At 33.2% G+C, this 18,941-nt stretch overlaps 1 protein-coding gene across 3 annotated transcripts; it reads right to left on the reverse strand.

Annotated features, from left to right (window-relative positions):
- Positions 1-1,345: 1,345 nt before the first annotated feature.
- On the reverse strand, positions 1,346-18,735 carry LOC113500645. Of its 3 annotated transcripts, XM_026881505.1 has the most exons (7): positions 18,459-18,735; positions 15,369-15,596; positions 11,457-11,650; positions 4,954-5,078; positions 3,296-3,471; positions 2,674-2,712; positions 1,346-2,220 (listed from the first exon to the last, which is right to left on the reverse strand). In XM_026881505.1, the coding sequence occupies exons 2-7, from the start codon at positions 15,552-15,554 to the stop codon at positions 1,762-1,764; spliced, it is 1,179 nt and encodes a 392-aa protein (XP_026737306.1). In that variant the 5' UTR covers positions 15,555-15,596; positions 18,459-18,735; the 3' UTR covers positions 1,346-1,761. The 3 variants fall into 3 exon arrangements, with proteins under 3 accessions (XP_026737306.1, XP_026737305.1, XP_026737307.1); XM_026881504.1 differs by lacking the exon at positions 18,459-18,735 and having other exon boundaries at positions 1,347-2,220; positions 15,369-15,955; XM_026881506.1 differs by lacking the exons at positions 2,674-2,712; positions 18,459-18,735 and having other exon boundaries at positions 1,351-2,220; positions 15,369-15,954.
- Between the last annotated feature and the right edge of the window lie 206 nt (positions 18,736-18,941).

Here is an 18,941-nt window from a genome sequence, read left to right on the forward strand (position 1 = left end):
TTGAAAATGGTAAAACTTTTCCAAAACGAATCTTACAGCTGTTTCATAAAGATTAATAGGTTGTGTTAAAGGTTATGAAAAATCACTTTTGTTCATGACATTGTCAATTAAATAAACTTTCACAATTTCACTTCACTGAACTTCGTCAAGATTTTTCAATGAATATTTTATTAAAGAAACGGATCGGAGAATCTGAACTCGATTAATTGTAAATCTTCTTGTAATTATGTAGTAACGAAGTTCAATGTTTGCTTCCAATTATATTTCCTGTGTGACAAGCTAATTGAGTTTTCTTCTGAAATATTTGAAAATTTATCCTAAAAAAAATAGATTGCGTTAAGCTAGCATGTTGAAGAATAATTGTATTTATGTAGTTAAATAAGTCAAAGATTCAATTGTGTTGAGTATTAAGCAAGAGAAACTTGAACGCAATAGTAAATTGGCAAGTCGCTGATACCTAAATACTAATGAAGAAATGAAAATGTAAATTATCTTAGCGCTATGCAATCCAATAAAGTTGTAGACGTCGCGTCGTCACAACTAGACTGAGTATTTTGAATAATTTATCAACTGTAGCAATTTCTGCTAGAAATAATTTGTTTCTGATCATGTTATGTGAAATATGAAGCTGATATTGATTTCATAGAGTGGCAACAAAATAGTTCTAGATATTTCCGAAACAATTTGGTCAGTTTGGCGATGTAAAGACAATAGATAAGGCCGTCGTACACGAGACCTCTTAAGTGTTTTATTGGCACTTTTACTAGTTTAGTTTTCAAGCGCATATCGTTCCAGCTGTTTATAGACTGGAATCGTAGTGACCTTTTAGTTTCCACTGTATTTTTTTTAATGAAATATCAGTTGATAAATATTGTGTAAGAATATTATTAAAAAAAACCAGATTGGATTAAACAGTTATAAAACATTCACACCCCACAACTTTTAAATGGCTTGATCGATTTTTATCGAGCATGTCTAAGAGCTCTTGGGATTAATTTATATTTAAAACAAAAGAAATTAAATCAAAATAGCTCAATCAGTCTGGGAGCTTTTATGCCATAGACAAGCGACACGGCAAACTCATATCAACTGTATTTTTGCAACGAGGGTTAAAAAAAAGAACGTCGTTGAAGTAAATTCTTCAGGTATCGCAGATTGTGTTACCTTATGTACTAAGTGCCTAAGTTCACCAGCAATTTAGTGTTCCTACGCCTCGTTCCGTGCCGTACGAGGTCACTGCCTCCTTTGACTAGGAAATGGCTTCTGATTACATTGATTGCCAGTTACGCGAACTTGTTGCCCAAGCAAATGTATTCACCACACTCTCGAGCGTGAATAGTGTGAATACTATTCTGATGCATGTTTCGCATAGTTTATTTTAAGAGCGTCTTATGCAAGTATATGGAAATTGTGGTCTATTTTCAGTATTGCAAACTCTTCTAGATTTGTTAGGAGGGATGGATTTGAGTCCAACAGAGTGTTTTTCTATGCAATTAAAAGTTATTTTTCTTTTAGAAAAACTAAAGTAAATGGATTCGAGATTTATAAGCTTATCATAAAAAAGGTGAACTGAAATAATGAGACTTCTAATTACACATGTATCTTTATTTTCATACTTCTACATTTTTCTAGTCTGCACATCTATAACTAAGTTAGTAATGAGTATAAAAAACTGGTCTGTTAGGGTATAGTACTTGAGCTAAATATGAATAAATACTAGTCACTACTTGATACAGGGCGTAAAACAATCGTATGAACACATCAAGCTGAAACGACAGTAGTGGGACTTTGAAAATGAAATCGATTGAAGGGTAGATCTAGTGAGTAATCTGCTTGCACATCCCCAGGCCTTGTGGTCAGGTCCACCAGGGGCGTGGGCGCATCGATAGAGGTGAATATAGTAGTCGGCACGTCGCCCGGGCCAGCGTAAATCGGATAAAGTCGTGGTTCAGCATCTCGTTTCACGGCTTTCGGTAATTCCGGCTTCCAAGTAACCTTTTCTGGGGCTTTCGGGGTTATTTTGGACTTTTTATCTTGAGCTAATTGAATCCGGTCGTGTTTGATTGATTCTGTGTCTGTCCAAGGATTGTGTACTGAAAGGGCTGGCGGTGGTGTTCCCGGCATGACCCCGGGTGGCGGCCAGTCGTCTCCACTTCTCTTCTCGTAGTAGTCGTAAGGGTAAGAGTGATAGAAGCCGTAGTTTACCGGACTTGAAGCGATCTGGAACAGAACATCTGTTAACGGGTTATCCTGGTGATTTTAGTAGCTGTGCTTTAAAGCCTAAACTTGTGGTGATTATTGAATCTCATCATTATTTAGTAAATATTAGGATTTATGTTTTGTTAAATGGTTTAATAACTAGTCTTATGGTGCAACAAGCTTAAAGATGGAATGTTTTCAACATTACTTTTACAGGCTACATTGGAATGGGGTCCGATTAGGCCAGTGATGTAATTTGGAGCTCAATTTATAAACAGACAAATTTTATTTTATTTCTTCAGCAAGAATTCATTCAGAAGTAAAGTCGTCCCAATAAAATAATACTACTAGCTCCTGATATTTACTTCTTGTGGTTTTAGAACAACCCTTTAAGAAATGTACTTAAATTGCCATCAATAAGTTTGTTGCATTAGTTTTAGAGGAGAAAATTAAAACGATTATGTAAATTCATACCTTCCCCCTTTCATGATACCCATCACTACTACTGTCTACCTAAAAGAGAATGTTATTCTATAAATTTATGTTAGTTTTATTTTTTTAGTAAACAAGCATTACAATGTTTGTTCTGCCCTGTAGAGAGGTATCCAGCAGATGCCATTTTTTGTAGTAGAGAAGCGAGTAATGTCTTTCTGAGTTATTTAGTTAGGGATTAATGTTTGTTAGTATATTAAACAAAGAATTTACTGTGTACACTACACAATAAGAAATCGCCTCAGGCTGTTAACAGTTTTCCTCTTCTTTTGCGTTTGTTGCTGTTTTTATAGAGATATGAATTTTACTTTGAGATGATAAAAATGACTTTTCAATATTACGATTATTATAGATCTTATTTTCCTTTAGATTTATATGAAATACAAAATTGGGTAGATTAATAGGCGAGATATTTTATTCAGAGTATTGAATTATTTTTAAAATAAATTTCTTACTGTTTTTCTACTAGGAAGTTCAAAATATACAGCAATAATTTAATAATCAATTAAGTTAAATTATTCTTAAAAATACTAATCATTTAACAAATATCTACTAACATAATATATTCCTAAAGAAATCTAATTAATTAATTAAGAAAACTTACTTTTTTCAATCCTTGTATCGAAGCAAGAATGAGCGCCATTTTCGCAAGGAGGAGGGCTTTGCCTCCTAACACTGCTAAGAACTGGAAACCCATGGGCACCATCACCATACCGATGGAGACGACTCCAAACATCATCATGGTCATCATATGGTGACGGCGACGACCGCGGTATTCAACTGTTAATGAGAATGTTAGCAATAAATAAATAAATAAATTACACATTTTGTCCTAGAAGAAGAGAAAAAAATGTACCTTCGTAACCATTTATCTTTTGAAACTTTTTCGTAACGTGTTGGTGATGATTTGACTTATATTTACAACAGAGTTTCAAACCTATTGTATGCCAGTCCATTACTTTGAACTTTACTTCACCTATCTATTTGATTCAGAGAGACCAATTTTGTTCATTAAAATTTAAGAACCTTTATCATAATGATTTCTTTTAAACCGAGTAACATTTAAGGCGACCGCAAAGGTAATGCAATATTTTAACGGCTGAAAAACAATAAGATCCCTGCACATAAAAAATAAACTTAATCAACAAAGAGAAAGGTTTGGGTAAAACCTCATTAAGTTCTTCATTATTTCGGACAAATATAAAGTAATGAGTTAGAAACGCTGTGTGTGCCGGTGTACAATTTTGACCTTTGAATTGACGGATCTTTTAATTGCATTTGTCAATGAGGATAAAAGGTCAAATATCCACACGTGAAAGAAAACGAAAAGTGAACAGGCTTGGAAGAATCTTCATTTTTTTATATTTTGATATTAGTCCAGCATCATCAGTTTTCAATCATCCGTAAAGATCAACAAAGTTTATATTCAAGATTCAATAATTTAAGAAAACACGCAACTATGCAAAGTCCTTTAAAAACAATCTTGTGAATCAAAATATTGGGAGATTTTTACCCATTACTTAAATTCAGGACACACAGGACAAGAATAGTGTGTAATTAAGCTTTGAACGTAACAGATCTCATTAAGTCGTCAAAACAGACACCGTTTGAGTTAATAAACATTCATAGATCAAAGTCAGCGTAGGCCGTTACATTGATAAGATGTTATGATACTCCCACAAATTCTGTTTATTGCGGTCTCAATTTACTACGTCAGTCAAGGCAAATATTACCCAATAAATACCTATTGTATTGTAAGCCTTAGAGATACTGGTTATCAGACAACGGTAATACATGTTCAGAAGTAAATTAGTGTCAATAATATGGACGTGGAAGCGAATACGCACAAATTGTCATGTAAAATTGACCATACGGCTTCGGAATAAAGATGAGAAACCTTTGAATGTGTAGATGATAACTTTCGTAGTGCAAACAAAAATGATTTCTTTTTGACGTTATTTTAAGGAATGAGGAACTATTATTTATTTATAACTTAATCCCGGAGGAACTAGCCTCGTATACAGACTTCTAAGAGCTACAAAGACGGAAGTTTTCGAAATCTCGAGCTCAACAAGATTTGATTCTTGAATTTGATTTCTTGTTTCGAATATAAGGTCAAAACAGTCTTCAAAGATGATTTCATCGCTAGGGATACGAATATACACCCACGCAACTTAAGCAGGAAATAACTTATTTAATATTTCACCCGTCTTAATTAACTAAGAGATTGGAACATACATATTAATGAAAGTCAAACATCACCTTTATCAAGAGCTTTTGCGTCGTCAAAGTCGAACTTGATTACGTGTGTTTTGAGAACTTTGGCCATCCTCTGAAGGGCAAGCGTCCGCCATTCACCTTCCTCCAATTCCTTTTCGGTCCAGTAACTGAAAAGAAAAGTCTAATTGAATGAAACACATTAAATATGTATTGAAGTGGATGTTCAAAGTTGAAGCTTGTGAGTAAGTTCACGCGAAGGTACCTGTGTGTTTTAAGGTTGTGCTAGTAGATCTTATGTCGTTTTTATGATACGGACTTAGGTATAAATATTCAGTGACGTTGTTAACATATGTTACTAATAAAATTTAGTCTGTAAAATGGATTGTATGTCTGTAAAAATGACTAAAACTTGTTGTCAATTATTTACGGCTAATAATTGTGATAAAAGGTCAAATATTATCTACATACAAGATGAAGATGGGACAAGCATGAAAAAAGAAGTATCTAGCCATACCTATGTAGTAGTAGGCACTATGTAAAAAACAACTGTATTAATGACATCAACTATTAGGTAAGAAAAGTGCTTTCATTTTTAAGATACTACAAAGAACTTAAACAATTTATTTTCTATGTAAATAAATCTTAAAGCTAATTGGATAAAAGGAAATTAAAAGATGTTTTTGCTTAGCTAAACGCTCGTGCATCGGTCTACGTCAGCATGTCAGTTGTTTACGTAAGCCTAGCCGCTTTGCTAACGAAGCGCACTTGTTAAATAGCTGCATTAATTAAACCTCATTTAGACGAGGCGAGAAATATCGAGTTGCTCTACATTGCTGGCAATGACACATTACTTTTGATAACGGAGGTGCGTGACACCGCAATAAGAAACTATTCAATTCGTTCTATGAACACAAGACAGTTTTTCGTTAAACTTATTAAATTTGTTATGATAAAAATAAAACAGAAAGTATTAATTTCTTAAAACAGAGAAATACTTTAAAAGTTTTGAATTAAATACCATTTCTACCAGTGTCAGTATTTTGCCTTGACGAATAAGTGCACTTGAGCCACGTGTCAATGTTAGCACTTGAGGTAATGCAACTTGCGTCCTAGCTGATACACATTGAAAGATGATTATGAATTAAAGTATGCGTATGTTAACATCTTCTATCTTCACAAGACCAAATGGTAATGGTAAAAAAAAATGGTTGTTATCACTCTGGATTTTAGATTTTATATAATAATGCCTCGTCAGCTCCTATTGGGCTAAACACTTACAAAATGAGCTAGATAATTAGTATCGTTAAAACATATTGATTACAATTTGAATGCAACTTAAACTTACGGTTCTTTGTAATTCAGATTCTTATAACCAACTTCTATTCCTGACTGTATTTCCAAAAGGTCACAAATATCTAAAACAGTGACTTAAAGGGCAGCCTTTTTCGTTTAGAGAGAATCGAGGAAAGGTATTTACAAAGTTAATTTGGTACCTACATGCTATAGGAGTGGAATTCTTGTATCAAGAAAAAGTCTGACTAAACCTAATTTTATCTAGTGCTATCTTATTAAGCTGATTGTCGCAAACATCGAACATAGAGTAGTAAAAAGAGAAGAAGTCAAATTAAGTCGTTACCTTTAACTTTAGCATAATAATAATATTATCCTACTGGCCCATAGGGTAATATACATTGATAATTTTAATACTTTAGTGAAGAGACAAATATATAAAGGGCCCCTCCTTGCAAGTTGCAATATAAAGGCAGTGTAGGGTTGTAGGTATTTCCATTTACTTGTCTATGTTTCTCAGTCGCAAACTACAAGTATCGAAGCAAATAATTATCATAATTTGCTGAACATCGGGATGTCGCAATCATTTGTATCTACGCTACAGAAAATAATTTTAACGATGTGTCTGCGATTTTATTAAGAAAATCTGGAAATAGATTCAACTTAAATAAAATTATTATTTATTTTCATAAAAGAAACTATTCAGAATAGGTTTTTGTAGTCTAGATTTATTTTTAGAATTCTAAGAAATTTAGCACCTTTTAATATTTGAAATTTCATAAGGGTAGATGTTAAGTAAGATACATAAATTGGCCAGCCTAAGAAAAGGTCTAAGAAAAAGCCTTAGAAGAAATAAGTGTTTTAATTATAACTAAATTTGATGAAATCCAACAGTTAAGAGTTTCAAAATACCGACAAAACCCAAGAAATTATCTTACTGACGAAAACTTGCCATAAGTTCTATCTTAAATAGATAGAATGGAAAGAAAAGGGAAATGGAAAGGGAAGAAAATTGCATCCCTCATAACGCAAAAAAATAAAACCTACCTACTACTACCTATTTGGTTTAAGTAACCAGCCTATTCTAAAACCACCTTTAAACATTACTTAAAATATATCAAACAAATGTAAACATATAACAAATGCAAACTGCAACTTAAATCTCCGCTCTCAACATACGGATGAATTGACAGTCGTACAATTTTCCGCCGACATTTTACCTCACATTCGACTTGCACGCCTGAGCACAGTCTACGTCTGTAAGAATTTTCCGGGAAAACGAACAGTAAGAGTACTAGAAGCCATTTTATGTACCAACATCTTGCTATGAAAAATGTACTGAAGTTCTACTAGAATTTTATCTAAACCACTGGAATGTCCTTTGACTCAAAGCTTATTCAAAATGTGTCGTATGGTTTATTTTCAGTTAGATAACCTTATTTTGAAACCTCTTAAATTTCAAATAATTTTCTTGTGAATCTTTGTTGAAGTGCTTAATTTGATTCCGGTCAAGTCTTCCTAGACTTTGTTTACTTGGAATTATATATTAAGCAGATCCGTAAGATATTTTTGAAATCAGTGAAATTATGGGTCAAAGAAAATCCATATTAAAATATGACTTATGCGTCTCCGTTGTTTTTATATATTTTACTAGGTGATTTAATGAAAAAACAAACACAGGAAAATGCAAGGATGCTATATTGTCTATAAGTATTACGCATGCAGCATAAGTCCGTCGCTTTTAAAATTTTATTTTGCGACCACAATGAAATTGGAGAAGGTTGCGCAATTTTATACAACACTTACTTTGAAGGTGACGTTGACGAATTGTTCTGCGGTCATTACCCTGACTTGTATGTTTTTGCGGTTGACATAAATCTTATTCGACGTAACATCGCATAAGAGCCAAGACTTTCATTCTTTTCGTTTTGCAGACACTGTCTTTTAATGTCGAACACTTGCGAGGAATGTGAAAAATATTGTATCCAATACTTTTCACTTTTTTGTAGCCAGATAGCATTGCATTTAGATAACGTACATCTATCAAAGTTTGAATCTTATTCAAGTAAAGTTACGGCTGGTTATAACTTATCGGTTATTTATTATGTGATTCATTTTTATTACAATAAAATTCTGTGTCTCTTTGAAAAATTGCCTATTCCAAATGCTACGCTTTGTCACTCTTTATTTAGATTCAAGATATTGTTTTTATTTTGCGGAAAAGTAACAACGATATTACACAATTTTGATCACGACTTAGAAAACAATTTCTGTCATAATTAAGTCGTAATTCACAGTTAAACGATATTCATTAAAATTTAATTGAAGCGTATGATGAAAGTATAATTAATTTTCAGACGGGTAAACCGGGCACGTCCTGTCGTTTATTTTTTAATAACAAAAGCTATTCTAAGCGCCTAAGTACAGTGGCGAGTACGGCAAAGGCCATTTTCCCTCGGATACCAATCGGATTTTCTTGTAAAAAATAACTGTTTAACACGCAATCGGATTTGTATCCTATAAATAGGAACGCCTAGAATTCTTTTCATTAAAAACTATTACTGGAAATTGTGAAGAGAAAACTAGATTGATATAGGTTGCTATCTGAAGAGCGTCTTATTAGGTATCGCTAAGTGATTTATTAAACATGCAAAAAGGCTTCAACGAATGTCGTTGCCCCGATTATAACTAATGTACTATTACAATTATTATATATTAGTAAACTTTCAAGCTACTACTAAGTTGACCGTATTGCATATTAAAGTTTTAGAGGAGGTTTGGAGGGGTTTTTCCCATTTAATTTTGCATCTATCCTATAAGAATCAGGCAACTTTACCATATGAGGAAAATGTTACAAAATAAAGAGGACCGATAAAATGACTCATAACTCTACTATAATTTTGCTAGCTCTAAATCTCAAAGTAGGGGAGAGCGGGGCTGGTACTAACAAATTTTGTATTATAGTTTATATTTTCTTTGATAATGAACTTTTTACTTTAATTTTTTATTAAAAACATGCTTTGGTTATTCAGCTATGATATTAGTACCAAAATACATCCGGTATGTAAGTGCTTTCAGAAAAAGAGCTGTGAAAACCAAAAAAGTCATTTGTTAATACATGCCCCGCATTTGGGGCAAATATTAACGGAGCTGGGGTACGTATTAACGTAAGGGGCAATTATTAACAGAGACCAAATTTTTATGAAATTCTTTAATAAAACATCATTTACACAAATAAAAATGTTTTATTAGAGATATATAGTTATACATATATGTATTTTAATCCTAAACAAGTTAACACACAATTTAAACTGCACGTTATAAAGTTACTAAACTTCTCATAATCAACAATCTTTAAAGTTTTTATAAATCAATACTAATTCACCACCATATCTACTGAGTATTAGAGCTTTTAAGCCTTCAAACATTTGTTAAAATAGTTTAAACTTAACAATTAAGTATTACGTAATCAGTCGCATAATGTTTTTGGTATCAACAGTTTTAAGGAATTTCAATGAGTTACCTTATACAAAAAAGTATTTAAATCTACATTTATCAACAATTCTCACAGCGTTAATTAATATTTTTTACTATCAGACAGTCTTTAAGTTATACTAGTTTGAATGATCTTCATCTAATTTGTACTTAAAAGTAGACAGGAAATATGTACCTGTCTAGTTTGTTTTTGTCAAAAATTAATCAGAATCATCTGAGAAACAGTTGAGGCATATGTATTTTCTGATATCACCCTTAATACATGTGACGTGAGCCCATCCTTTGCATAAAATATATTGTATCCAGTCAAGTCCAGATGTATCGTCATTATAAGACTCGGCGCAAACTAAACAGCAGGTATCTTCTTCACTGTCATCCTGAAGAATATGCTTAATAATCTGAGAATATTTTTTTCTCCGTGTACATATGGGGTAAGTATTAACATGTTAATACTTACCCCGCTCAATCTGTTAATTTTAGCCCCGAGGTCACTTTTTATACTTCATCAATTACAGAAAATAATCTAGTAGAAATAATTAAAAACAATTATAATAGTTTTAAAGTGAATAGAATAGAGATTCATTTAGGATAAATATTCATTCAATTTAGCGAATAAATAAATCTTAAATCAATTTATTACGAAGTACGAAAAGTTCGTTTACCTGTAAATACGAGGGTCCTGTGCACAACTATCATTAGCGACGACCCGTCGAAAACTGACAAGTCAGGACACGTTCGGCTGTGTATAAAGGGTATTCTAAACCGAGTCTCATATTTTTGACACTACGCGTTTGGCGGTAATAAGCTTGTTAATACCTACCTCCGTTAAAACCAGCCCCGCGCTCCCCTACCGGCGGTTTTGTCAAGGAATCTTTTTTCTTTATCTTTTAAGATACATGAACTGATTTAAAAATGCGACATCTACCCTGATTGTTTTATAATTTATTTAACTATGTTAGATTAAAAAAAAAAAATACTTTTATGTATAATTTAAAAAACTTTTTCCTAGGGGCCGTTTTTTCAATAAACGAGATTTGTTTATTGAGATCATTTCATTTAATTGAGACTAGCAAAAATATCAATTCATATACCTCATTAGTTTCACAAAATCAACTGTGGTTTGCTCACACAAATGTGTATTTTAACTATTAAAATACGAAAGACAATGAATTTCGAAATTAAATGTCAAATTCATAACCGTTATTTAATTAGCAGAGAATTATTAATTTGAGTCGAGATCTGAGCGCAATTAGTGGATTGCGGTCGCTTGATTGCTTGCTACGTAACAAATCAAACAAGCATTGACAGCCAAATTTGCCTGAAACGTTATAAAACACCGGAGTTTAATATTCAAAGCAATATTTATTAATTTGAAATGTCTCAATTGTTATTTTGTCGAAACATTTAAGTAAAATACAAAGATGTCTTTTGCTTCGGATAGCTTTGATTGAAACGGTTAAACAAAATACCACATTTATCACTTAAAACAGGGTGTAATAATTTTATCGCTGTGGGAATTGCTTAAACTTGTCGAATTGAAAATTAAATGAATCATAATTTAAGTGATTTCTATAATATTGTTAACGTTTTCGTTCTCAAGCACAAGATTCTAGTAGCACAAGTTTTTCTTTACAATATTTTGCCCGTACACAGCCCAATCGAGACTTCGGCCTCAAAAGTCTCCCTTAAGTGGAAAAAGAAAACAAACATTTGAGAACTTTACTAAGCATAGTGCATATTTCTTAGCATCTTCATATTACCTGGTCCCATTTTCCGGCACGACGTTGCCCGCTCTATCGACAAGCTCGAATCTCACCAAGTTGATGCCATCAGCTACCGGCACCACGTCGGGGGTCAACGACCGATCGAGGGCCCTCAGAGTCTTCCTCTTCATGCATCTCACGAACTTCGGGAAGTATTCCTTGTGATCAATGACGTCTTTTACGTCTACCAACTGTGGAAAATGTTAGCATTTAAATTGGATACAATGTGCATTTGGTAGATTTTTCTATTCTTGTTAGTATATTTTTGTTGTTCGTTGACAATATACATCCTTAGGAGATTATTTGTGGTTGAAAATTGTAAGGTTAAAATTGGTTGCTACCCCTTGAGTCAAAATTGTAACGTTTTGAAAGTCCCGGAAAAACGGTCTACTTGAAATAAAAGCTTTTGATTTCGATTTTGAATTAAGTCATCTTTTAAAACCGAAATAATGTTTAGCTATCGTTGCAATTATTAGTGTACAGCAATATTTAATTGATTTTCAGTAACTCTAAATTACAAAAGTTACAAATAGTTATTTATATATTGATAATATTGTGTGTGTAAGTTTTATGCTGGTCAATCGTAAAATTCGTGTCGCTTACTTTGTATTTAAAAGATAATATCTAGGTTATTTTTATTACAGACATTCGATTTGAAACAATAAATTATGTGACGCGGAAATTTCTAAGGAATACTTTATTACACAGTTATTATTAGCAATTTTCTTTTCACATTGTCACAAGATTTTTATTAAATTCTTGACTATGATGACCATCTTTTAGTTTACTTTATCAACTTGAAAAAAGGAAAACTTCAATGAAAATTATTGTTTGGACTTTCGTTAGCTCTTTCCTAAATAAAATTGAAATATTGCTTTAGAACATTATGTACTATGTAGTAAGTACACACAAGTACAGACATAATCTTTATGTAGAAGAATCCTTCATTTCTTTTTCATTTTAAAATAATTTCCATTACCAATGTTACAAATTTCACTTAATTTACAAAAAAAAAAATACATCCCTTTTACATTTTAGTTGGCTTAGCAAAATTATATCCAACTCTCAACATTACCCTCTTAAAATATTTAAAGAAACAACATTACACGGCATGTGTTTGTATTGTATACCGCTAATATTGAAACATTCTCTTCACATGTCTTTTAAATCACTCCACATGTTACTTTGTTCATCCTGTCCTCGACTTTGAGCAAATAAATCTAGCTTTATTTTCCTTTACCTTTCCTGTTCTCTTACATTTCGTACCTTGGACGGAATTCATTTGATTTTATTTGTAATTTTGTGTTGACTTCGGTCATGTGCCCATAAAACTCCAATTAACTAAAGTCACAATGACAATAATATGTTCTAAGAATTTAATATTTATAGAAATCAAATTGTTTACCTTAAATAAACAAACAATAGTGTTACATCTGTGAAAAGATTCTTTAAATCTTTGGCCTAGCCTTTTCCCAACTATGTTGGGGTCGGCTACCAGTCCAACCGGTTTCAGCTAAGTACCAGTGTTTTACAAGGAGGGACTGCCTATCTGACCTCCTCAACCCAGTTACCTGGGCAACACGATACCCCTTGGTTAGACTGGCTGTCAAACTTTTTCAAGCTTCTGACTACCTGTAACGACTGTCAAAAATGTAGGAATAACAGCCAGGACCCACAATTTAACGTGCCTTCCGAAACACGGAGGAACTCGTTATGACAAAGATGGTCACCCATCTAAGGACCAACCGCGTCAAGCATAGCTTAACCTGTGATCGAATCACTTATGCGGTTATAGCTTAGCCACGAGCTCCTCGCTAAAAGATTCTTTAAATATTTTTAGCAATGTTTTTGTCCTTGAAAAATGAAGTTTCTCTCTAATAAAGCAAGTCTACTCAGAAAATAAATACATGTTTCCCCTACAGACATTTTAATCAGCTGCGGGCAATGTACCGTAGTTCTTTTTAAATTGATGTCAGAAAAATAAAACTGAGGTATGGTTTAACTCCTTGTAAAGGAATCTTATAACTTTCATGGAGATGAAACATACTTAAAAAATGCAAGGGTTTACTTATTTTATAGGGATTGCCCGACTAGTTCCGGGTCATTTAGAATCGTGACCCAAAACTATTCGGGTGAACCCGATAAATAATTTTGCATCCTTTAAGTAACTTTGAACAGGACTCTAACCATAAAAAAACTTTATCCTACAATTTCAAACCTCACGGTTATAGTAGAAAATTAATATTTAAACAACATATTAGCACTTCATAATACCAAAATTAGAAAATATAATCTTAGTGTATATTCCCTCTGACGGTATAAGTAGACAGCGCAAGGGACTCGGTATGAAATTGACTTGCTAAGGTTAAGCGTCTTACTATCATAGGAAATTATTCCCGCCGTATAGTAAGCAACAAAGGAATACTAAACCAGACAGCTTAAACGACTGACTAAACTTAAATTGCTTTAAAATAACTCATATTTTGATTTAACGGTTGACTTCACTGGAATTACTCTAAGAGACTTTTAATCGCTGATAGTTTAATCGGGCTGTTGAACATTAAGGAGAAGTACTTATGTAAGTAAACATAAAGTAAACACAAACTAAGAATATTGAAGGTTTATATTGTAACAAAGTGACAACGGACTACTCAGCGTATATACATATATGGTGGAGTCTTTCTCGCTGCGCTCGCTCGCTCGCTCGTTATAGCGTGAAAACTACATGCGAAATGTTATTGAGTTGGTCTCTCGTATCAGTGTCTTAATCCAGAAAAACTTCTTTCGACATTCGATTTCAACCAACAGATCAATTTGCAACAACCTGAACAAACTAAAAACCCTCACAAGATTTTGACTACGACTACGAAAGAGACTCGTATACGGAAATAGAATTTATTCTTTTCAAGTTTTTAAATATACATATTTTTTACAAGATAACATAATTCACCTGACGTAGTTCTGGGTAATGAAAGTATCTCTAAATCCACGGTAAAGAAAAAAATGACAAAAGCAGATATTTCACCATCACGACGTGGAAGTCACAAATAAATAGCTAACAATAGGTATATCAGTAAGTACTCATAATCATCAAAGATGAACGTATATAACAAACTCAAAAGTAAGTAACAATTGCACATTTCATTTGTTTCAAATGTCTTTGTTCACCGTCTGACATCCAAGACAGACACAAAAACGTTTGCGCAATCCACAATTCAGTCAAACAGCTATTGTCAAGAGCCTTAAAATTAATCACCTTTTAGCAGACTCTACTCATTTATACAATGTGTATATTGCGTTTGTTTGCCTGCAAAGCCGATTAAGGTGATTTTGAGCGGCTACTGAAAGCTTACGGGGTATCGCGAACAGACGATATTGAAACTCTATAAATAACCTTAATGGGCAGGTCTTAGGAAGACTCATCTTGTATTTTATTAAACCTGAATTCCCCCAAGTGGTTTGTCTTATTATTTAAAAGGGCTTATTATTTAAAGGGGTTATTTTTCTTTTGAATTACTCTACAGTAATTTCTTACGGTAAGTACAGGCGAATTTAGTAAAATGATTCATGTTCTTTTTTTTACGTTGCCTCTGCTGTGAGCCAGAATGCTGGCTTTGACTGGTTCTCTGGTTTTATTGAAGAGTTTTAGCAAGCTTCTAGCTAGAGCAATTCGTAACTTATATGTACAAAATATATAAGCCTGGAATTCAACCTACATTAAGCCGATATGAAATGACATTAAACTGTACCGCGTAAAAAAATCTTGGAAATTGTTCCGTCATAACAACAACGTGGGTTTAAAAAAATAAATATAAATATTTTTAAGGTATTGAGTTTGCATGATGACAATATGTCGGCAACCCTACCTGAAACTGTGACCAACTTAAGCTACTAAAAACATGAACTCACCTTTTTGGAACAGTCTCGCCAAATAATCCTCATGACATCGGCACCTTCTAACCATAAATCGGCGATGAACTGACTCGCGTACGAATCTGGATCCGTTGGTTTCTGGTCACCATGGCAACCGATTATAGATAAAGTTAAAATAGGAATCACGGTGAGTTGGAAGGAACGCATTGTCACGTAATTCATATCCTCGCATTTGCCATTTCTTGTGACACTCAGAAGAATTTTCTGAAAAGGAAAATGTGATACCGGCACTTAGTGATATATATAAATATGTAATGAAATGAAGTGCTAGGTAGGTGTTATGCTGGGTATGAGCTTATTTATAAGTCTGTTGAATTTGTTTTTTATATGAACTGAGCTCATGTTCTTTACTTAGTGAATTTATTGGTAAAAATACTTTTGCTGTGCTGATGGTTTGTAATTGAGCCACTGGAAAAGGCCTCTTTTAACCAAAGAAGGAATTTTTGCTTTCATATTAATTTGGTCCTGTTTATGTCAATATACAGCCATTAATTGGAACCTTGTAAGCACAGCTACAAGGTAAGCAAAAGTTCAGCAATTTGTAAGAAAAAACTTTACGGAGTAGAAGAAGGCAATGAAAGAAATTTTGACTAAATTTACGACGTATGACGTTTCCCAATTATTTTCCTGCCTTATGTAGACGAAATAACAAAAAAATCGAGTTATATTTACTGATTTTTATAATCGTTCAATTTATAGGTTGATTTTTTCATTAATCTAGCATAGTTAATGCGATTAATAAAAAAAAATTCGATCCTGATAAAAGAAAACTGTAACTTACAAAAATGATCTATCAGATCAAAGGAAACTGATGCACTTAAAACCACTATCAATTCACAATCACAAATGCAACCGTGTATGTTCAAGGTCAAAAAACCAATGGACTGGTCCGAATGACCCTCTTACCTTATATCCACTACAAACGGTGGAAAGCAAACAATTTTCTCGCGATCACAAAGCAAATCATGTTAATGAATAACCATACGTAGGTATCACGAATCGCGAACCGTAACGACGCCTATTATATTCACGACACATGTCCATCGAATGTTTTCCTTCAAGAAAATTATTGTTTCACTTTAAATTGCTGCCTTTATTGCTATACTTTTGTAATAAAATTGTTAAACGATTGGTGTTGGAGCTATTATGGGAATACGGATTCATTGATTTAAGCACAATTTTTATATTATAAATTATTACAGAAATATTAAATTACAACTTAATAGCGTTATCATCATCAGCTTTGAGTACCCCACGGCTGGGCGAAAGCCTGCTTTTTTGTATAGCATCTCAGCACTCCTCTGTATCTTGCTCTTTGCATTTCTCCTATACTTCTATCTTTTTATATACGGTCTGCACATTTCATCCTTCCTTCAACCGAAATATTGTCAACTAAGCTACACCGCTATCTACACGGGTGGTCTATGCTGTTTACGATTATACGTGATTAAACTTTTTCACTATTTTACTTGGGATATTTTTTTTAAGTTCAGCTGCCAGAGAAAGCCTGCGATCAACCCAACTGCATGGATCTTTAAAAAAAAAACTCATTTAAATAAATGTTTACACAGAGAATGTTCCTTGAAAATAAGAAAGAAACGTATCTCCTTTAAAAACACTACAATTTTTTTAACTTTGTACCTAGTTTACCTACATTCTCATTTGTTGACTTAAGACCATCCTAAATTGCTCTGGAAGTCCCGAGCTTGCGACATTCCGTCCATCCTATTAGATGCGGCTTTCACTTGAATAATCTATGACTAAGACTCCCACGCCGAAACGAATTACTGTCCTGCAGCATGCATTACAAGGACTGAAAATCCTGGGAATACGATTGTATTGTAAATTGGACGTCGTAACTTTGAAGAACCATGTTGTACAAATTGAATGAAAGCAATTTTATATAAATGCCATTCCTTATTGTTTAAATATATACCTACGGTGTCGTTGTTTTATACATTTTGCTCAGACTGTTTGAATGTATATATTTTGTTACACAATAACTTTTTTAACTCAGAACCACGGTTGGACTGTATGAAACGGTTTTTTTTTTTCGAAAAACCATTAAAAATAAAAACGAATTGAAAATTGCCTCCTCTTATTTGAAATCGGTTGCAAACTGGTGTCTCATCCAGTTACACCTGTCCGTAAAATTAAAAGGCGTTATACTAATACAACATTCATTTCCTCGCCTGTTCTACTGCGTCACAAATAATTGTGCCGGCAGATGGCACCACAGCAATAACTGTGGAGATATATTTCGTAGATTTATGTCGAGTATAATATCTAATGATAATGACGTCACTCGCAGATTTATGCTTGTCATCAAACTCTGTCAGGAAAAAGGAGAATATGAGTTATTTTAGAAGTATATATAGGACAGTCTTCATTTATCAAATACTAGGTATTCTCTAGGATTAGGCACTTTTAGAATACTCTAGGCGAAAAAAACAATTTTATTCTTATATTAACTGGGATGCAACGCAAAATAAAAGAATGCTTATTTAAATGAAATGTCTTTACTAAAATTCTCTGAATAAAAACTATTTTTCAATTCTCCTAAAGAAAATAAAAATTATTTTCTTTAGGAGTTCGTCCGTTAATTTGACTTGATTTGACGTTCGCTGCTAATCATACAACATTTAAACTACTTTTTTAAATTCTTTGATATTTGATTCTAAGGCTTATTCCTTACATTGTTGCATAACCTGCTATTTAGATGTTCTTAAACACATAATACGTCTACTAGAAGCTACCGTGAAAGGTGTGTAGAAAAATATCAATTAACTAATGGTATGGAAGCAAATTGACTTTGTAAATTGATTCATAACGCGAGGGTTTGCTTAAGACAGCCACGAAGTGCAACACTAGTCTATTTACGGCTGGCAAATCTTGTTTTAAACGTAACAAATATTAAAGTTTTTCTTTATTAGATAAATTATTATTGGCGCAAAATTTTCATATTTATTAATCATAGAAATTATTATAAAGAAACCATGCGAAAGTACCTACTTGTATTACTAAGTTCTAAGTCTAATTTATTTATTCTAAGTCTATATTATTTACCAGTCTATTTATATATCAGTGTTGTGCCCAGCACTTTACTGTTAATCCTCTTGAAATAATGTTTCCCCTCAATAATGACCCCAACTTGAACAAGTTTAATTTTATAGGAATAAACAAAATGTTCATTGTTCAACAAATTTATAAATGTTTAGAGCATAATTTTATTATAGGGGAGAGCGGGGCTGAAAGTGCCGGGGGTAAATTGTGCCGACGCGAATATCTCAAAAACGGAAACAGATAGATATACGATCGTATTGTGTCGCGTAAGGCCTAACAGTTGCGCACACGCGGCTGCCATTTTAGTTTCGTCAGCCACGCAGACCGAGTCGCACTGCATGTGAGGGTCCTCCAGCGCCAGGTAAGTAAATATTTTCAATACTTTTTGGTCTCAAGCTAGCATTTTTCGAGCTTTTAATATGCGAGTTTTTGTAAAATGTTTGTTATTTATCCTAGTTTGTTATGCAGTGTAATTTTAATGCTTCG

This window comes from Trichoplusia ni, chromosome 14 (genome assembly GCF_003590095.1).
Source record: "Trichoplusia ni isolate ovarian cell line Hi5 chromosome 14, tn1, whole genome shotgun sequence".
Lineage (NCBI taxonomy): Eukaryota > Metazoa > Arthropoda > Insecta > Lepidoptera > Noctuidae > Trichoplusia > Trichoplusia ni.